Source organism: Podarcis cretensis (assembly GCF_951804945.1).
Source record: "Podarcis cretensis genome assembly, chromosome: 14".
Lineage (NCBI taxonomy): Eukaryota > Metazoa > Chordata > Lepidosauria > Squamata > Lacertidae > Podarcis > Podarcis cretensis.
Window position 1 is genome coordinate 31114452 of NC_137183.1, and position 22116 is coordinate 31136567.

Sequence of the window (22116 nt, forward strand, 5' to 3'; positions counted from 1 at the left end):
CAGCACAAAGGGATCCACGGCTGGTGCCAGGCACGGAGGCATTCATGTAGGCCAAGGAGATGCTCCAGATGGCACCTTGGCACATGAAGTGCCTTCCCTCCCTCTTTTCCTGGGAGGCAACTTGCTCAAGCTTTGTCCCTTGCGGAGGATGCCAGTGGCAGGCAGCTTCCTTGGCGCTCTGCTACCTCCTCAAGACACAGAGAAATGCCATCTGGGCGAGGTGCCACCGGCTCCCCGGAGCCTGGGAAGTGGCACGCAGCATCCACAAGAACAGAGAGGAACCTGGCACTGCAATCAGCCAAGATGAGCTGCTCTGTCTCTCTGGAAATGAGCAGGCCAGAAGAAGGGCGGGCGGGCGGGTGGCACTGGAAAACTGCCAGGTTGGTTGCTACACAGGGAATGCCCTTGAGTGGTGGAGCACAAGGAAATCCGAAGAAAGCGGAGATTGGCTGCAGGAAAACCAGAGGCCAGAGTGGCAGAGAATCCACTTTACACACAGACAGCCCCAGGTTGGATCCCTGCTGGTGGCATCTGCAGATAGGGCAGGGAATGTCCCTGCCTGAAAACCTGGACAGCCACCACTTGTCAGTGTGGACAGTAATGAGCTAGATGGGCCAATGCTGTGTTCCTGTTTAAATCAGACCTTTGTTCAAAACCACTAGGACTAGGATCTCAGCTCAATGATGAACACCTGCTTTGTGTGCAGAAGGTCCCGGATCAATTCCTTGGCATCCCCAGGTGTGGGTGGGAAAGTCCCCTCTCTGAAACCTTAAGAGAGCTGCTGCCAGTCTGTGTAGACAGTAACGAGCTGGATGTACCAACCATCTGACTCAAGTGTAAGGGAGCTTCCTCAGTGGTATTCACAGGAGGCAATATACAACCAACCCTCTCCCATCTGGAGGGTGCCTGGCTGGGGAAGGCTGACCGCTGTTCACCCAGGCCAACTTTCTTTCAGTGTCTGGTGTCCTGACTTCTGTGCTGCTGTTTTTCTGATGTTTAGTTCCTTGGTTACAATGGATATTGTGGTGTTGTGAGATGACCCAGGGCAGGACTGAGCTGTAGTCTAAAACATCTGGAGCAGTAATTATTTTAGCACAGAAATCTGGAAATTCTGTGTATTCTGAGTATTTGAGAAGTTTTGTGTGTTTATAGGCCCATTGCAATAATACAGATAAGCTTATGAGCTGTAAAGTTAACAATTGTCTATGTGTAGCTCTGTCACAGCAGAGATTCTTGCAACCACAGCTATCAAGTACTATACATTTTCACTGCCTAAGCAGTTTGGGTTCCCCAAAGAAGGCCCATTTCCCATCATTAACTACAGAGGAATAGCCAAGTACCCTGTGTAATTAGAAAGTTGGGGCAAGGGGAAGAGATGAACCTGTAAACTCACACCTACTAAGCAGCCTCTTCTTTGCCTTCCTGTACATGGGGGAGCCTGTCTGAATAAGCCAGCTCCTCTCCAGCCCACCCAACACTCTGTCTGCAGGGAAGTCCAATTCTTGCTTCCAATGGATCTCTTCTTGCCATATTGAGAATGTGGTGGCCCTTGAAGTGGTCAGAGGAGGCATTGTTCCATGATTCTAAGGACCGTCAGTTTGAGAGAGATGCAGTTCTCCAGTACTGCGCAAAATACCCAAGTTTTAAAGTCAACATAAATGGTAGTCTATAAATGGCAATTTCCCTCTTCTTAATCAAGGCAGCATGCAGAGATCCCTTAATGGGGAAATTAAAAGGCTCAGCTAAATGAAAAACTGTTAACATGCTGAGCATCTCAGATAGGGAGGAACCAAATCCAAAACACTGAACCAGAGAGTTGTTGTTGAAGAAGGTTGTAGTCCTCAGCATAATGGGATGCCACTTTTAAGAAGCCCCACTTAAGTGAATATCTATAAGCAACCAACTTTAACAGTATGTTCTGAAGCATTATTGGGCTTCTCCAACAGTCTTGGTTGAATTGCTCATGGTGGTGTTGAAATGTGAGTGGAACCCCGAATTTCATATACCCAGGTTCAAACATAACCTGACTGTTAGGACAAAACTGATATGGGAGAAAAAAACGTATACCTGCCCCTTCAAAATGTGGGAAATGAAGTTTTATTACTAAACCAGTGAGGGTCTATCTGAAGGACAAAACATGCCAAATCAATTTTATCTCAGCTACTAACTTAGTTCATGGAAATGTGGTAGACAGTATAACTTGGTTGCAAAACAGCATATGATAAATTTTCTCATGATAATATTTTTGACCAATGGTTAAAGTATGGGCAGGATGATGCTACTGTTAGGTGGATCTGCAGCTGGTTGAACAACAGCACCAGAGTACCCATTAATGGCTTACATCCACCTGGAGAGCTGTCTCATCTGGAACACCACGAGGCTCTGGCCTAGGTCCCGAGCTGGTAAATGTATTTATGAATTTGTGGTGGCAAAGGCATACGGGAGCTCATCAAATCTGCAAATGACACAAAGTTGTGAGGGGAACCACCAAAGACAAAATCAAGGATGAAAATGAACTTGGAAGGTTGGAAAGCTGTGCTGAAACTGAGATGAAATTCCAGAGATGAAAGGTAGCCTTGTGTTTCGGCACCAAAGTCACAACTGTAAGTTGGATGAGGGAGTCCTGACTTGGGAGCGGTACATGTGAAAAGTCTTTCAGAAATGTTAATGATAGCTGAGGCTGCAGTAACAGGATCACAGCGTACGTATCAAAAAAAGGAAGTGTTTCACCTCTATTCTGTGCTCATTACTGCCTCCAATAGTGGAGGTAGCACACACCCCTTGTAACCATTGATAGCCGTATTCTCCTTTGTGAATTATATCTAGATCACCTGCGGCAGAAGTGCTAGAGTCCATATTTGAACAGCCTTTCACAGAACAGTGTCTATCTATGACAATTTGCTCCCGTAAGAACTAGTGATGGCCACCAACCTCAGTGGCTTTAAAGGTGATCTAGACATATTCACAGAGAAGAAGGCTATCAATGGCTACAAGTCACAAGGGGTCTGTGCTACCTACACTATTAGAGGCAGTAATAGCAGGTGCTAGAAAATGCAATTGGGGAAAGAGGTGTTGCACTCAGGTCTTGCTTGTGGGCTTCCCACAGAGGCAACTGGTTAGCCACTGTGAGAATAGGGTGCTGGACTGGATGGGCCATTGGCCTGATCCAGCAAGCTCCTCTTTTGTTTAATACTTCTTGTGGAAACTCCCAATGACCACTTTGCAACCATGTGTAGTGCTAGGAAAATGGAGGGAATCACAGCCAAGTATTAGTGTGAAGCAGCTAAGTTAGGGTTGTACCTTTTTGTCTGCTTGCTCTAACACCATGGAGGAATATTAGGACCTTCTTTGGCCCACTGAGGAGAGCAGGAGCAATGCAGCACCCACTCTCCAAAGTGTCAGAGAAAATTTCAACTGACAGCACCATTCCATGATTTTACCTGAAATTTTGAGGCATTAGAAATCTAGCATTGTAATTTAATGCTGCAGGATACATTTTTTTCTTATTATAAACAGGAACTCCTTACTTGGTGTTTAACCTTTTGAGGCAATAAAACATGCCAATTTCAAAAAAAAACAATTTCCCGTCCAAAAATCTTAAGTCTGACAGAGCCGACAATGAAAGGCTAAAATGAATCTCCCAAATTGCTGGCAGGAGCCAATGCTGGCTAGCTGCACAGAACGAGCCCCAGCCACCTGCTCTGGCTGCTTAGCAGAGCATAGGGTTTGGGTTGTTACTCACCAAGCTAAAGGGCCCTGTGGCAGTCTGGAATCCTGCCTGAGGCAATTATTGCTGGCTGTCATGTAACCCTGAATCAGCCAGGTTGGAAAGCCAAGCTTCTATTTAAACCAGTTTACCCCAACCATCATCCTCACTATGCATCAAAATGTGGACCAATATGGGTCCAATGGCAAGGGGGTCACACATTGTGTTCAGGTCCCCAAAGGGAGCCCACCACCACAGGCTCGAGGAGTGCTGCTTTAAGCACGCAGCCTCCTAGGATGATGCATTTACTAGTCCAAGTACTCTACATGGAAGAGCGAACTTGACTGCCTTCAAAGATTAATGCTCACAGAGCTTCCTAGCCACCCACCCTCCAGTTTAACATTCTCTGTGTTAAACCAATAGGTTCTGTCGGAGACAGACAATTTCTCATGAAGGGTAGAGCTCATTGGGGAGGTGAGGGTCACCTTCCCTTCCTTGCCTGATTAAAGCTGGTGCTGCAAATCTAACACATTGATTATAAAGTTTAATGAATTTTTTTTTATTGTAATCCAAAAGTAACAGAACAGGGCTGTAATGCATTCCACAAGTCCTCTGGCTGATATTTTAGAACCGGTATCAGCCCTTTTCTTTTTCCTGACAGGCAATTAAAAAAAAAAAAAATTAAGTGTGAATTTTTTCACAGTACAGTAAACACCACCCAAACTATTTTAATGGTGGTTAAAAGAGCCCCCCCCCAAATAAAAATAAAATTAAATAAAAAACCCACCTCCCTCCCCCATATCACATGGTCACAACTCACAAGTCTGTACAAAATGTTCACTTTATAAAGCTCTGATGTAAAAATCAAATCAAGCAGCAATTGTGTAAGTGCAGCACAGGGCCCGTCATGGCATTATTTACAAGGCTCTCGTTTGTTTACATTATAACAAAATTTCACACAGGCGACTCAGTCCCTCTGTAGGTCGGTTCACCCCCTGCCCTGCCCTCCGCCCTAGAGGGGGGCCGCCTTAGCTTTTTGGTCGTCTCCTTTCTCCTTGTTCTTCTTCGACTTCTTCTTCTTGTGTTTGTGTTTTTGGCTCCGCTCTGCCTCCGACTCTGTCCCACCGTGCTTCTTGTGCTTCTTATGCTTTTTGTGCTTCTTGTGCTTCTTCTTGTCCTTCTTCTTCCGCTTCTTCTTGCTGTCCTGGCTGTTGGCCGAGCTGGCGCTGCTGCTGCGGCTCCGGCCTTGGCTCTCAGAAGGGCTCTGGCTGCGGCTGATGCTGGGGCTGCTCTGGCTCTGGCTCCCGCCAACTGGGGGGGCTAAGACTGCTGCCCCCACCGCTCCTTCCTTGGGCTTACTGTTCTCAGGGACCTTATCCTTCCCCTCCCGGGTGGCTCTTCCAGGGGAGTCCTCTTGCTTTGTAGAGACGTTGCTGTCGCTGTCGCTCTCATTGTAGTCTGGGACGAAAGCTGCCTCGTCGGTCTCCCTCGTTGGGTCAGATGAGAGGCGGGCAGAGTGGCTGGGCAGAGGCTTTGGCTTGGTGGTGCCCTTGTCATTCGGCACCGTTGTCCCTGGCTCTCTTGCCTCTGGTGAGCAGCGCCGGTGCAAGGACTTGTTCCCACCTGCCACCCTCTCCTTGTTGCTCCAGGTAGTCTCAGAGGACGGGCGTTTCTCTCTTTCCTTGCCCGAACTTCTCTCCTGGGACTTGTGTTGTTCTGCAGAACGCCTGGAGTCATATGCAGCTTTGTGGTCATTTGGCCTCCGGTCCCTCGGAGGGCTGTAACTGCCTCGCTTTGAGTCCCCAGCTTCCTTTTTGGGCTGCTCCGTTCGCTCATCCCTGGCCTTGTTTTTTTGTCCAGAGGTGGCAGAATCACGGCTGCGAGGAGGAGAGACCTTTTTCCGTGCCAGGTCGCTCCTTTCCTCTCTTCGCTTGGAACCAGAATAGTCTCTGCTACTGCTGCTGTCATAGTCTGACTTTTTGTCCCAGTTAGGAGTGAAATCCTTCCCAGAGGACCCATGAGCAGCTTCATGTTTATCTGAAGACCTGGCCTCTTTGGAAGAGTTAGAAGAGCAGTTCTTTGCATTGCCTTGTTCAGCACTGCGTTCGGAGCGCTCCTTCTCCTGTTGAGTGCCACTCTTCCTTTTCTCAGAAGAGTCTTTGTCAGATGCAGTGTGATCCCTCTCTTTGAGTTTCCCTTTCTCATTGGACAATAACACTGTTTTGGAGTTTTTGGACTCAGGCTGTGAACTTTCAGGATCCTTTTCACTGTGTTTGAGGGAGTTGGATGGCTTTGTACTGACATTCTTGATGACACTCAAGGGCTTCCCAGCTGCAGAGGGGACTTGCACAGATTTAACGTCCTCCTCCTCTTCTTCCTCCTCAGAGTCAAAATCGTCTTTATCCCACTTGGACTGAGGAACTTGGATCATGATGATGACATCTTCGGCAGGGGCTGTTATGTCATTGTTGTACTCTTCCATGGTCTTGATGACAGTTCGCTTCATGTCCAGCTTATCTTCTGACTTTCTCACAGGGCTTCCTCCAGCAGAGCTGGTGCTAAGGAAGGAAAAACCAAAGACAGCCTATTAAGGAAAACATCAATGCAGCATAATTTAATTCCAAATTTAGATTGTGGGGATATTCATTTTTTTGCAGGGCTAAAAGCCCCACTTTACTATTTTATTTTCACATAGAAAACAGCCCTTGCATCAAGAAACTGGCCTGGGGTTTATTTTTCCCCTCAGGAACGTAGGGGACCAGAGTCCCATCCCCCCTTTCCAGGCAACATGTGCATTTTCCCACTACAGAAAACTAAACTTAGTAACCAAGCCTTAATTCTTCACAGCCTACACTTTAGAGAGGGGCTGTCGTGACTCAAGAGATTTCTGTTTGACAACAAAAGGCGTAGGGAACCTCATTGACACAGTGGGCTGGATTCAGCTATGGCAAACCTTCTGCAGGCCACGCTTGGCAGGTGGGATTGTTCTTTTGCGAGCGTGCCATGCATTCAATGTCATTAAAATGCGGCAAGGAATCCAAGCCGTGCTGCCAGATCAGATCTACTGGAGTGCATCTACCCTGGCCAAAAGTAGTATAGTGGGCACTCAGTGCCAAACTGAAACAGTGCCAAATGCAAGTGGTTCTTGCAGAGGCTCCCAATTGTTTCTTTGCATTTGGCATGGAATATAAAACTGTACTGCTTTCAGCAGACATCAGGTCTGCTTGGGAACTTCAATCAGGAGCTCCTGAGTGGATCCAAATCCAGATGTAGCCTTCCCATCAAGCCTGGGTGACCCCTTGCAGGTCTTATTTTAGCATTTTCCACCAAGGGAAAATAATAATTGCCTGACACAGCCGATTAGGCTATTTCCCCCCCTGTGATGAGGGCACTTTGCACACCTGACATCAAATGATATTAAGTGACAGGTGGGTATGACGACGGGGGGGGGGGGGATGGGCCTCCAGGGCAACTGAGGAACTCTGAAAGGCCCCCTCACCCACAGATCACAGAGTAGCACACATCAGAGTAAGCCACACTTACAGAGTAAGCCACATCAGGCAGTGATTCCTTTCCCTCAATGGAAAATGCTGAAGTGAGATTTCCAATGGGCTACCAAGGGCTAATGGCAAGTGCACTTTACCTAGCCACAGGCACAAAATAACCGACACAGCCCAGATCTGCATCAAGGAAAGGTGGGCAAATTGCTTCGTAAAAAACCTCATGCTAAAAGGGAAATTAAAAGGCCATGACTCAATCTGGACTGCTTGGGACTGGAGGGCAACTGATCTATATCAGAGGGATTGATCTGCCTTGTCCATAGGACGAAAGATCCAGACCAGCCAATGTCAGCTACTTATCTTCTACTCCCACATGGGTTTAAGAGAGGCCAAATCAAAGCCTAAGAAAGGAGGCAGTACTCAACATGACATGGACAGGAAGTGAAATTAATTTTTAAGTTTTAATCAGTAGGTACCTGGTATAATCAACCAGCGTCAGACCAGATCCATCGGCAGCTGCGGCTTTCCTCCTCAGCTTCCCTTTCGCCTTCTCTTGTTTCCCTTTGCTGCTGGGGGGTGGCTCAGGCTTCTCGGCTGGAGCCTCCTTCACTGGGGGGACATTTTCAACACTGGCAATCTTCTTGCCAGTTTCTCGGTTCAGCTTAATCTTTTTTGCAGGAGCAACTGGCAGAACAACTTTGTCCTTTTCAGGGGTCCTCTCTGCTTTTTCACCCTCTGGCTCAGTTTTCCCCTTTGGCAACGGTTTCGACTCTACAATGTCAGGTTTGGACATTTTTAATGACGGTGCTTCGTGATCTTTGTCTCCTTTTTCCTCGGCTTTCCTTTTCCTTTTCTCTGGCTTTGCATCCACAGGCTTGTTCTTGTCCACAGGTTTCTTTGACTTCTCCTCCTTACTCGATTGCTTCTCCTGCTTGACTTCCTTGGAGGGATCTTTCTTGGCCTTCTCCTCCTTGGTTGATCTGGTTTCTGGATGCTCTTTTGAGCTTCGGAGATGAACCTTGCGTGGCGTACCAAGTGCCTTCTCATCTTTCTGAGAGGACACTGACTTAATAGGATCAGCCTTTGGCAACTCCTCCTTGGCTTTTTTCGCAGGAGGTTCTGCCCGGGGGGATTTTTCACGATCTGCCTCCACTTTCTCTTGGGGTGCTTTAGCTGGCTTCACTTGCACCTCTTTCTTGGTAGTGGCAGGGCCTTCTGCTTTTCGCTTTGTCTTCTCGGCTTTTGCCTTTGGCTTCTCTTTCCTTTCCTTGTCAGAAGTGGGTTTGTAGGCAACGGAATCTGCTTCCATTGGCTCATCTCGGACAGGAGTAGCATCATCCCTGCTTGGGAGCATGAAGAGTGGGTCAGGCTTGCTGCCCTCTTCCCCAGGGGCAGGATCCCGTGGCTTCCGCGAGCCTTCCAACAGGTCAGCATTGGGGAAGCCTTCGCCCTCGTCCCCCTTCCTTCTCTTGCGGTGCTTTTTGTGTTTGTTTCCCTTCCCGTCTCCTGGTGGGATCTCAACCTCCTTGTCTTTCAGTTTGGCCACCTCTTTCATGCCATGGCCTTCTCTACTTGGAAGCTTCTCAGAATAGCCAGTACCTACATTCCGATTCCGATGGCCCAGCCCTCCAGGGTAATCGTCTCTACGGCCCCGAACGTATGGGGAATTCTCTCGCCTAGGGCCAGGAGGACCAAAGCGCTCTGGGGAGAAGTTCTCCCTGTTAAGCAAAGGCCTGGGCTGGGCTCCAGCTGTGTAGCCCTTGTAGTATTTCTCGTACCACTCCCGGTAGGTCTCCCACTCCCGGAATCTCTCTTTCTCAAATGGGTCTCTCATATCCACGGATCTGCCATAGTACGCTTTCATGTCGTAAGGTGGAATTTCTCGGTATCGGCCGAAGTATTCCCTTTCCCCTTCTGCCTGCTGAACAGGGCGCTTGTTTGGGGACTGGCCTCTGTAAACTGGAGACCTCGATCGAGAATGATACCTTCTGTAGGGGGGTGACCTGGATCTTGAGCGGTGATAGCCGTGGGATCTTGACCTGGAACGGTAGTTCCGACTCTTCCCCCTGCCCCTCCGTGGGTATGGAGGAGATCGTGAGTAGGAGCGGGAATGGGAACGGCTGAATGACCGAGAATAGGATCGAGAACGGGATGAGCCAGATCGGGACTTGGAGTACGTATAGGAACTTCTTGAGTATGAAGATGCACTGTATGGTGATTTGGACCTTAAGAAACAAAGCAAAGGGGGTGGGGGAAGGAAAGATGTGTAACTGTAGCCTCTTCACTTTTGTACAAATTATGTGGCACAACCACAGTGAAGAGCATTCCCTTTTTTGTCACAGAATCTGTTATGAAGCAGTCACTGCAGATACCTAGAAGGAGACAATGCACAGAGCTCTTCTGGGCACCCCTAACAACTCATTCAAGCTCAGTGGGACTTTTACAGCTTTATTATTATCACTACTGTCAATGAAGAATAGCTCCTCACTCTGCACCAAATAAGTTATCACAAATTGCTTTTGTACACCCAATATTTAAGAAGCAATTCACCAGCTGATGGTGACAGCTCCTCTTTGGGAAACATTTTCATGCACTATGTGACTAGCTAACAGAGTATTCAGAAATTATTTGGTCTGCAGACAATCATTAGCCTTTATTTCAGAGTTTACTTTCACAGAAAGCTACTACTGGACATTTTGTGTGCATTCTCAAAATAGCCCAGGAACTATTTAACCCTTAAAAATCCAAAACAATATTTCTTTCAAAGCCTTAGCAAATTCAGAGCATGTTGTTCCTCTGAATATTGGGGGAAAGAAGTTGTATAACATTGCCTGCAGTTAGCATCAAAGTTGAAATGTAGGGCAACAGATGCAAATCTGTATCCTGCATTAGTCTTCATAGGAAAAATGCCTATGAACATAGTAAGCCAGGTTTGGGGAACCGTTGGCCCTCCAGATATTGCTGAACTACAACACCCATCATCCCTGGCCACTGGTTATGCTTGCTGAGGGGCTGATGGGAGATGTACTTCAGCATTATCTGGAGGGCCAGAGGTTCTCTGTACCTGTAATAAGCCATGCTATGTCTGACTTTTAGCCCACCTTGCCCAGTACCATTGGCACTACATCTCTGTACTACATAAGACCCAAAAACTAGATATGATGCCAGGGACTGAATAGGGGAATCTGCAAGGTGAAAAGAACGGGGGATTTTGTTCCGGCTCATCTATACAGGCACAATAAAAACAATTACCGGGAATAAGAGCGCCTGCGTTCCTTCTGGATTTTTTTATATTCCATCAGTTCCTTAGCAAAATCATTTGTAAACTCATCAAGCTTTGACTTTTTCTTTTCCCTGTCAAAAGTGAGAGATCGTGATGTCAGGTCATTGGGCAATGTTAAAGGCGGCATTAAGAGAACCACACCACTCAAAAAAGGACTCTGCATGCAACTGAGATGTGAACATGCTACAACAAAGCAAAAAGCAACGCAGGTTTCCAAGAGATGCTTCATGGCATTTTGTTAGAATTACAGTTTTCTGGGTTTGAGATCTGAAGGATTATTTTTATTGGTGAAAACCAACATTTGAAATCTCACGTTATATGTCATTTTTGCTTACGGCAGACGCATTTTTAGCATAGTTTTGCAGTCTGATATTCTACGGAAACAGAAGAATGAAATATAACGGAACTTCATTCAGAGCCAAATACTTACTCCTCTTTAAGTCTCCGCTGTTCTCTGTAAAACTCCTCCCTAGAGAGAGGAGGTGCTTGTGTCGTTGGGATGGCATTTGAATGAGCCGTTGGTACTGGTGTTGGTACCCAAGGTGTTGATATGTTTGCTGGAGCTGGGGGGTATCCCGGAGGGGGGACAGTGTACCCAGCAGGTGGAGGCTGACCAGGTGGAAACTGAGGAGGAAACTGTGGTGGAGGTACCCCCGGTGGAAGAGGAAGTGCATGGGGAGGAGGAGGATACAGGGGAGGAGGAGGCACGGGCACAAAGACTGGTGTTGATGCTGGCAGTGTTGGGGCCTGAGTCCTTTGTGTACGGTCACTATGCGGGCGTCCTCGGTTTGAACTTCTAAAGAAACCCAAAAACACGTTGTCACTGAGTGTTACACTTGCCCCTTGTTCTCAAGAGAGAAATGTGAAATGGATAGCACCCCTCTGCAGTAACTGCCCATCCTCAGTCTTACAGCCTACCCAGTCTAAACTGTTCTTTTGCTCCCCCTCAGCACTTCCAGTTCAAGAGATCCTCCCAAGAGCCCTCCCTGTCACACAGAACACTTACCACAGTTTTCCTCCTCCAAGCCTTTCATGAACATTATAGTTAATCTGCTACTGCTGCTGTTTTAAATGCCTGCCATCCAGCATCCCCATCACAACTGCATTTCTTTTGTACACTGGCATTTTGTAGATGTTAAAAAAGGATACCTAGCACAGTATGTCTAATACAGACCTGTCAGGGTTTGGATTTCTCTACCCTCTGCCTATGGCTTGCAATTCAAAAACTTGAGGGTGCTTTCAAGCAATCTAAATTCTGCTGCCTGGCAATTTGAAACCCCGGCCCTCACCCTGTGCTAAAAACTACCTATTTTAGCCCAATGGCAGCTAATGATGTTGATGTTGGTACCAGCAACTGCTGCAAATATGCTGTAAAATGTTTTGCAAACCTACTCCACATAGTCCTCAGCAATTATGGAGTCAGTTGTCCTGTAACATCTCATTTTGCTCCCTGCCTCCTTTCAATTATTTTTAAAATTGTTAATTTACAAAGTTGTCAGAGGCTGATTTACCCTGTTGAAATGAATGGGAAAGTGAAACCACTCACTAACTGGGGCCTATTCTATCCCCAGCAACTTATCAAAACAGGATAGGTAAAATAACTTTAGTGTTCAGCGCACTGGAGTACATCTTCTGTCCAGTTTTTCTGCACATTCCTGTGTGTACAAAGCCCCAGAACAAAGTATTGCAGGGGTCCACTAAATCACAGGAATGAATCTTCTCTTAAGCAGTTAATTCTCCTCGAAGCTGGCTTTCAACACTGATTTATCATTTGTAAGAAAAAACCTACTAGGCCTTGCTTGGGTTCTAGTTTATCTTCTCTTCTGTTAAAAGTTCAGTATTTCATTTATGCATCTCTTCTGTTTTCTCCTCTAGGGCTTACCGATAGCTCAATGAGCAATTTGAATAGACATTGTGGGGTTCAATGTATCCCCAATAGCTTTTGGACTAGATAAGAGTTTGTATTGTACTGTATTGTGTTGAGTTGAATAACTTCCACTTGTGAAACGGAACTTCCCTCTCTCTCTCCTCCTCACAAGCGCCCCCAACATCTTTTCCCAAACCTGCCATAGGGTATTGGGGAACCCCCAGAGTAGATTCGGGGGTTGGGCTGCAGCAGGAGGAGAAGGTCCACTGCACAAGCAGAAGTTGTTTCAATCATGCAATGTCTTCGTTGGATACAGCTCTATTTTTCTGGAATGCAGTATCGATAAACATTATTTTTTATAATAAACTGGAGTTATTTTGAAATCAATCATATTTATTTCTAATCTAGGACTTTAAAGGTGTCCCCGGATCCCGATAACAGTTTGACACTTTAAAAAATGGAGTGAGGTTAGAGTGTTGCTCAATACCAAACTAGATCCTTTAACCAGCAACTTTTAAAAAAGCCTCTCTATGCATATCAAGCTGTTTAATATGCTTATCATGTTCTAAACTTACTACCTAAGATACAAAAAATATGTTTTGGAGGTATACTTACGGCTCCCAGCCTGACCTATTGCCTGCAGAGCGAACAGGATTAGTTCTCATCGGTTGACCTATGTTGAAAAGGGGAAGAAGTTGCTTATTAAATGTAGATGGCAGGCCTATTGCAAAAAATAGCCAAGAGCAAAGTTGTACCACTTACCCATGGTGGGTATTGAATGCCCATGACAGCCCAGCTGTCCTGGCAAAGCTGGCTGCCCAAGCACAGGAACCTGATAGCCCTGCAGAAAGGAAGAGGAACAGAATTAGACTGTGATGCTGCTAAAATGTGCAAACAAGTTTAGTTCCAAAACAAAGCTTACCTTCTCCTCCATCACAGTATTAATTGACAGTGTGGAAGGTGGCTTTGAGTGTTCTGAGGCAGTCACTATAGCAGCAGCTGGTCCAATACCATCGCCCTCACTGCAGTGAAAGAGGCAAATTCAAGGTTAGGAACTACTAGGCAAGAGACTGAAAATGAGAGACTGGGTGCTACAAAGTCATTCTGCAGACCCTGGAGGTAGTCATATTCACAATACTTTAAAAAGGTGGGGAAGGGCAGGCAAAACAAATCAACACACATAATTAAATGGTTGGGAGAACCTCTCTATGAAGAAAGTGTTTTGTGGTTAAACAGATGAGGTGCATATATCAGAAAGGAACTGTGCTATGACTAAGTTTTTCAATGAGATGTTAATCTGCCTCATGTGGTGTGGATAGGCTCCGGAGAACCTTCCAAGCCATGGTTTCAGGAGAATTGACATGCTATGGATTCACCAGGTCCCTCCTGCCCTGCCTCCCATTCTCCATTTCCTGTTTAAAGTTAATCAGTTTGCTGTGATATCCAAATTGGCAATTTATAGCATGGCTCTTGAGGACTATCTGAATTGAGCTGACGGCCGATGAGAACATTGTAGTTTGAAATTTAATCAAATAATACAGATAAAGTGTGATTATTGCTTTCTTGGATGCTTGCAGCACCCAAAGGAGAAATTCTTGAAATTCACTAGGATATTCTCACAGCTTCACCTAGCTCACTTTGTCTTTTAAGATTTCAAACTTAAAATCTTAAAAGGCAAAATGTGATACAAGCATAGCAATATCAATCAATCCCTGGAGACTGCATGAAATTCAAAACAATGTAGTAACTCATTAAAACATATAAGCATCATTTCCCTCCCATAAGAACACTCAATTTTAACAGGCCAAAAGCAAGCATTGGGCTTGAAATACCTTACTTTGGATTTGATTTCTAAGAACCCCATGTAACTTGAAAACTCACTGCCAGCCTTAGAAAAGTTACTAAGACATACAAACACACTCAAGAACTGGCAGTCAATCCTTCCAGGGAGATAGGCATACAAATGGTTAGACACAACACCACCAGAGCCCAGGACAGTATAAAAGCGAAGCCAAGCTGTCAATCTAGTGGCCTCTTTCTACAAATCGACCTACCGGAAAGGTCCTTCTGGCTTGTCAGCATGAATTGCCAGGGACATTGGTGCAGAGACCTCACTAGCAGATGTGGTGGCAGAATGGCTGACTGACAACGTGGCTGCTGAAGATACTGATTGGCCAGGAGCTGATGACAAGGTGAGGGATGCAGGTGTATGAAGAGGAGCTGAAGTGGCTGGAATTATGAGGGGATCCTGCTGCCTGGAACCTGTTGGCCTTTGTAATGAAGGCACATTCCGCTGAACTACCGGTCTAGGTGGCTGGGCCTGTTTGCGAAGTCTTTTTGTGTAGCCAGTTTCGTTTTTGAAGTTATTTACAGCCTAGAGAAGAAAAATCACCAGTCAAGAGAAATGATTAAGCATAGCAAAGCTTCCCTAAGATTGCATTAAAACATCTGTGCTACTTGGTATCAGGCCTGGTGAGGTCATAAAAAATCAGATCTTGCTGTGGATACCTTTACTGCAGGAAGGGACAAAGCATGTGGGTCAATTTCTTGGGTGGCAGGTCACAGAGGGACCAAATCAGCTTAACTCCCACCCCTTCTCATCTGGGCCAACACAGTGGAACAGTAAGAATAAGGGGGAAAGAGATGTACACTCAGGCATGCAGAACTGGATACAGATAGATCTCAAGTTACCTGGCGTAAAAATTTGTTGGCAATTAACGCATCAGGAGAAACATCTGTCTGATGACAATTTGGGCAGGTATGTTCCTCCGATTCTAGCAGCGATGTTCTGATACCTGTGAATGATTTTTCAATGCCATGTGAAATGTGTAACGGTTATATAAATCTTCACACTCTGCTCAATGGTACACATGTACTAGCACAGCTACTAAGACTGCAAACAACAACAAATGCCAGAAGACTTCTAAATGTGGATGTGCTGTAACTAAAAGGACATTGCAAAGGCCACAAAATAGTAGATCAGTACAGAAATCTAGTAGCAACTTTGGGATCCAAAGGGCATGTCCCAAAGATGTACACCCACTGCAGTCCCATATGCCTCCTGAAAAGCCGCTGCTCCAGAAGGGGGTGGGTGGTTGTCCTTCTAGAGGCATGGAGGTGCAGAGGGAAACTCCAATGCCTGAAAAGGAATGTCCTTGCTTTATAAAGCATTCCAGGTCAGAATTTAAGCAAGACAACAGTTTCAGCTTTTTTATTATGAATATTATTATTAATTGCCTTCTTTTGTACATCAAGATGATGTACAAAACAGCTATAATCTACAGAAAATAATACTGGATGAAATTGAAAACCACACAAAATAAGCACCCATGGCAGAGCCTTGCAGACCAAAAATGTCTTCAACTGTTTCAAAAGAGTGCAGATAGCCAGCTCTTGTTTTATCTCAAGAGGGATGTTGTTCCATAGAACAGGTGCAACTACACTAAAAAAGCCACTTTTGAGTTACTGTGGAATGGGCTTTTGATATCTTAGAGTGTATCATATACCCAAAACACCAATGAACTTAAGGAAAAAGTAGGATTCTGTGGGTCAAAGGAAGAGTAAAAATTTTGGTTTAAAAACCCCAGTCCAGTTCCTGCCTCTTAAAAAAAGTAATGAAGCAGTCCAGGTGCAAGTAAGTACCCAACACTTTAAAGTAAAAGCAACCCTTCTATTCTCCTTCTCAGGTAACACTAGAGGTGGGAAAACCCAATCAGCCTTGCTCTTCTCCCATCACATTCAGACACACAAGCCAGTTTATGGAACTCACATTCATCACAGTAGCTGTTTCCACAGCAGGGAATGACCACAGCATCAGTCATTATATCTTTGCAAATCAGACACAAAAGCTCATCTGGAATAGGGTCATCTTCTTCTGAGGAAGACGATGGCTCCTCTGGCAGGAAAGGGGGCTTCTCTTTCTTTCCTATAGCATAAGCAGCACTGAAAACACAGACATACATGATGTTAAGCATTAGATATATGTGTTTAATATTTATTATTATTTATTCCACTTGTGTCCCACCTTTCTGCCCAAAGAACTCAACACTACAATTCCCAGCACTCTTACCAAGCTACAGTTTGTGGATAGAAGTAATGTTTATGGTGTGGATTTGACCCAAGTCACAGGCCTAGTCAAATAAATACTATATTCTAACAACATCCTGCCTTATATTCAATGAACTCAAGCAGTTTACAATTTCAAACCAAAACACTGGAGGACAGAATCAAACCAGAATTATCAAAGAGAATAGTTGCATGAGAAATCAATAAACAGGAGGCTTTCCCTCTACTACAGCAGCAAAATGGTAAAACCAGGTGTTTCTGGAGGTGTTTTTGAAAAGCAATGTTTTTGTCTGGTGCTGAAGACATTGTCTGATGCCATAAATGAACTGTCACAAACATTCACAATTATTTCTTATTATGACATTTTTATTTTGTTTTTGTTTTTTTACAAATATCCTGCTTACAATAAATAAGATTCCCTAGTTGCAAAGCTCTAGCTAGGAATATTGAACGTTAGAGACAACATTTCTGTTCTAAAGGTTCTAAAGACCTGCATACTTACGCATCAATAGTTGGGATGGCATATTTCCCTGTGTTTGTGAGCATGGCACCCTTGGTATTAGGGTCCTGCACCTCCATCATGAAACTTCGGGGAATTCCTGTGCTCTTTTTAATCCTGGGAACAGACTCGAAGTTTTTGTCCTATCGAAGGGGTAAAAAACACAAAAGATCTCTCTAAGCTATAAGAGAAAGATTCAACAGCTTCTCCAAACAGAACCCCTGCCCAAATTTAACTAAGCTTCTTGGCTTGTGTTGAAACAACATTGTTCAGGCACATGACATGAACTTTGCAGCTTCACCAAGGATGCTATTTAAGTCAGTCACATCTCATTTGAAGCATGAAAGAATTGAACAAAATTGTCTACTGCTCTTAGAATGTTTACTGTAAGCTATCATTAAGAAACTACTTTTCATAGTGAGCAGTGCCCCGCAATAATAATCCATGACAGGTAGCCCTCCCTCAACCCCACTGATCTTGCATTACTGGAGTCAAAAGTGATACAAATACAAGGTGGCACTACCAAATGGATCATTGAAGAGACAGACACAATCTGAAAGTGGAGAGAAAGAAGGACTTAGCAGGATATTACACTCCCCCATATACAATAAACCAAGGAATAAAACTTTAATTTTCTTGCTACAGGTTTAATGGAGGTCTATAAAAATAAAGATAAACAAGTTAACACTAATCAAAACTTCCATTTCACAGTCCCTTACCCCATTGGTCGGGCAGTTCTTTATGTAATGGCCAGCTTTTCCGCAACGAAAGCAAGTGTATGTTGGCGGAGGCGGACCCAGGGGTTTCTTCATGTAACTAAAAAGGTGTAAGAAGAGAAGTGTGTTTCTTTGCTGTTTTGCTTTAATTAAGAAGATAGTAAATCTGTAAATTTTTCCAAAGTTAGCTTTTTAAAAATTTGGTTTGTGGCATGCTGAAGACTTACTTGATTGGATCATATTCGTGGCCAGACTGTGACATCATAGCTTTAATTTTATCTTCTTCGGAAGCATTGGCTTCAGCCAGATTGGCGGTCTGTTCAATAGGTAATCATTTGACACACACATTAGAAACACATTTAAGTCCATCCAGTCAAAGACAAACACCACTCATCCAATCCTGTAAAGAGCAGCACAAAGCTAACTGAAAGTTGCCTCAAAAACAGCTCTTTAATATCAGATTGTCTTGAAGATGTTCCAGGGAGTCCTTATGCCGTTACATGATGTTTGTGTACTTGCTAACCTAAAATGAAAAGATAAAAAACTCTGCTGGGGCATTCTAACTAAACCTTAGGTGCAGTTTGTATCTTATGTAATGGCTTGTGTAACTGCTCCAGTTTGCTGTGATAAATTTAAATGGTCTGGAGTTAAGTGTTCTGAAAGATGCCTTCTGTAATACTTACAAGATAAAAGGCATTGAGCTGTTTCCTTTTGTAAAGTGATGCTGTTCACTACTGCCTCAATTTGCTATATAATGCTATGCATTATTTATGCTTAAAATATTTAAAAGGACAATGTCATCCTGAAAACTGAGGGTTCAGAAGCCCAGCTAGACCACCTTTAAAAACTTGGGAAATGGGCTTGTTATTCCCTTTCAGATGTCTTTAAAAGGAAAATGCCTGAGTGCAACAGAATGTATCCAAAAAACTGTATCGCACCAACGCACAAAAATATTCAGACAAAATAATTTCCCCCAACTGGAATTAAAGACAGCACAAAATGTTTTGGAAACACAACTTTCAAGATGACACTACCCTTAAGGTGCAAGCCCTAAATGTGAGGCTCCCTTATTGAGCTAATGTTTCCAGAAACTTGGTACCTGTTAGGATGGTTCATTACACTCTATAAACAGATACAAGCAGGGTCTAAGGGACTGGTTTACTAACTGTTCAGATATTCAATCACTTAACATTCAGATCAGCCACACATACTTTATACATTCATCCACAAAAGCAACCAGCTAGTTTCAACATTTTATTAAACAGTTGATTAAAATACATATTTTTTCTTAACATTCCAGATTAACAACTATTAAATTGTTCACATTTACATAAGACTATTTTACAAATACTGAGCTAATTTGTTTGAACCCAAACAGTTTTACAGAACACATCCAATAGCACAAAACATTAGTAGGAATAGACCAAAATTCAAATATGGCATTTAATACATAATAGGAATAAAACAGAAAACTGTTAAACACATTTCCTCTATGCAAAGACTCTGTGCATTGAAGAGGTTTTAAAGCAAGTAACAGTTTTCAACTACTTTATATTACAAAATAGTCAGAAATACTTAAGTTCTCTGTAACTTGTATACCTCTTGGACATTTTTTCACACCTCAATAAAAATAGAACTTGACATGAGCTTACAGAACTGAGGACAAATTTAAGGACAGCACTAATGGAAACCAAACTAAAGCTACCTTGCTTGACTTAAATTTTGTATTTGCAAGTGCACTTCAGAGTTTCCCAACTTTACTAGATAAAGTTTTTCTTGGAAACACATAACTTCAGTCTTTATTCACAAAGGGAACACAAATGTATTAGGCAACACTGCTTAATAGGAATTTTAAAGAGCAGCTAATTTACTTGATGAGCGTTATCACTAGTGCTTTCCCAGACAAAGTTACACATTATTGAGCAGAAAATGCAAGCAGTTTCATAGCAAAACAAGGCAGATACAACAGTTTCAGAAGGTCACATTTGCTAATATGCCACACATACACATTGGTATATTCCTATAAACAGTTACATTTACACAGTCTGTGTTCAAACAAATTAGTTGCATAGCTGCTGCCCACTGCATACACTACAAGTGTACAACTTTTATCAAATTTTATGCAAATTATTGCACTATCACTGGCTTTGAATGCAGAATCCCAAAATTATCATGTAAAGTGTCCATGTGATAGGGAAATACTTCTATTTTGGCTGTCACATTGAGAAATCCTAGGAGTCCATAAATAGCCAAAGTATTAAAATTCTTCTTTGTGCTATTTTTCCAATGCAAAATTAATGGAACGTATGAAAGAAACGATAAAACAGCTTCGGAGGTGCTTCTTCTTTGTGTCTTGAAGATGAGTAAAACGGCAACATTATGTTGAGGCTGATAAGGGACTCCCCTTCTATCTTCCCATACTGGGAACTACTCTTTACAGGATAGTTATCAATAAATATACACACATTTTCAATGTTTAGGCTTGGTACTTTTTACTAAAAATGCTTTGCACCAGTAACAGAAATTAACCAGATAAGGATCACAGCATAAAAACATTGAAAATACCAAGCAAGCAACAATTTATTTGGCTATATTTGACAAGAATATATGTATATATACCTTTGTAAGCTGGGCCAGAGAAATAGATGCAGAAGAGTCATCAATCTGTTCATAAAAAATTAAACACACATTCAAGTTCCACAATCAAAATGAAGCAAAATATTTAGCCTCTACTGTGTTATTAATATCTAGTCCTACAGAGAGGCATTTTTTCAAAGTAATGAAGCCTTTGGCCAAAACATATCATTGTCTGTACAGTTTGTGCAGTCAGGTATACATAATATTCAGTTTCACAGGAGAGCAACTAATGCTGCACTCACTCAATGGAATCAACTCATCAGGCTTATGTTCAGAGATCAACATAAACAAGCCTACATTTTTTCACAATAAAAATAAATTGCTTTTTCAATAATTAAAAATCTTCATTCTGCATGTAATAGCATGCTGCAGTAGGTTCCACAAAGCAGTCACACAAAATAGCCAAATATTTTCCTATATTAAAAAAAATAGAAAACTGGCAGATTTCAAGCCTCTGGAAACTTGTTAATGCTTAACTGAAAAAAGCCAATGTCGATAGCAATAGCTCTGTGGCAGGAAAAGTGTTGGAATTAAGTACTTAAAATATTTATATGATTCTCAAATTACATTTTTAATGGAAACTATTGAAATAAAGAGGTAACATTTAAAGAATTTTGTTTGTAATATCTAAATCAGTAATGGCAAATATTTTCAGAAGTCCAGGGATCAGTTCAGGAACTTGATTTCTAGCACTGGGCTAAACTACAGCTACTGTCCATTTAAGAGAAATGGCATAATATAGCAAGAAATCAGACTTCAGTGCTGTGACAAGTCTTGGGATGCTGCTCAGAAAATGAACTGAAGCCCCCTAAAGCAAAAGATTTTATTTTGTTGGAGGTGCCATGAGTGTTAAACCAGATTGTGTAGATCAACTTTCTTTCATTTACTGTAGAGCAGTAGCCTTCACTAACCTGGTGCACTCCAGATGCTTTGGTGTGCATCAGCCTCAGCATCCTAAAGACTTGTGCATGCAAGGGCTGATGGGAGTTGTGGTGCAAAACATCCAGAGTCCAACAGGTTGGCAAAGGCTGCATTCAAACTAACTTTGGAATAAGGCTGCATTCAATACCAGAAATACAGTAATGAGATAAGATAGCCCTTCTTGTGACATAAGGAATAGGACTCTAGCTACTACTTTAGAAAACAATTTCAATGAAAACATGTATTGCTTCTCATGGTGGTATCTTGCTTCAAGATACCAAGATTGGGTCTCAAGCGCTTACATGCTTGGCGCTAAGTAAATAAAGCCACATTTTTGAGAGGCTAATCCTAGGATACAACATTCAACGTTAAGTTTTAAGACACATTTTAAGTAGTGCCTACAGGTAGCTCTGAAGTGAAAGCAATCAGAAATATAACATCGTAAAACACTAGCATTGTTTTATGGTCTTCAAGTGTAATGCAAAAAGTTGCTGAAGAAGAAAAATGGATTTATGTTAAGATAATAAAACACACATTTCCCTTCTAACTCCCAACATTTCAGGTGTTTGTGACTAGTGTTACAATAATGTCTGCCTAAAAGGGGGACAGTAAAACATAGGGTTAGGCAGATAGAAGCTAACCCTGAAAAAGAAATAAGCTTGCCTCTATGGAGTTCTGTAGGACTCTGTTTGGCAGGATGGGAGAACATGCTCGAGTCAATAGGTTTCACACTTTGCCCAAAGTTATGAGGGTACCCCTTTACTTTCTCCTGCTCAAGTGAATAGCTGCCATTCAACCCCACCAGCACTACACTTGGGACATCATTAAGAGTGGATCCTGGTCACTATTCCTAAAGCTGGGTGGCCAGCCTCAGCCAACGCAGTGTTATTTGCAATGACCTCACCTCCATAATGTCCCACCA

The 22116-nt window shown here is 43.3% G+C and overlaps 1 protein-coding gene across 3 annotated transcripts in view; it reads right to left on the minus strand.

The window, feature by feature from the left end:
• Positions 1-4529: 4529 nt before the first annotated feature.
• Positions 4530-22116, minus strand: part of RBBP6 (RB binding protein 6, ubiquitin ligase) — a 30239-nt gene continuing 12652 nt past the window's right edge. The window contains exons 4-17 of one of the 3 annotated variants that reach the window (XM_079952738.1): positions 20256-20300; positions 17864-17952; positions 17640-17736; positions 16924-17063; positions 16126-16298; positions 15048-15151; positions 14411-14730; positions 13279-13378; positions 13119-13197; positions 12972-13029; positions 10920-11285; positions 10459-10560; positions 7683-9431; positions 4530-6264 (exon numbers count right to left, since the gene is read on the minus strand). In XM_079952738.1, the coding sequence (XP_079808864.1) occupies positions 4719-6264; positions 7683-9431; positions 10459-10560; positions 10920-11285; positions 12972-13029; positions 13119-13197; positions 13279-13378; positions 14411-14730; positions 15048-15151; positions 16126-16298; positions 16924-17063; positions 17640-17736; positions 17864-17952; positions 20256-20300 (4968 nt within the window). In that variant the 3' untranslated portion in view covers positions 4530-4718. The remainder of the gene's footprint in view (positions 6265-7682; positions 9432-10458; positions 10561-10919; positions 11286-12971; positions 13030-13118; positions 13198-13278; positions 13379-14410; positions 14731-15047; positions 15152-16125; positions 16299-16923; positions 17064-17639; positions 17737-17863; positions 17953-20255; positions 20301-22116) is intronic. The other 2 variants (XM_079952740.1, XM_079952739.1) reach the window with 2 other exon arrangements.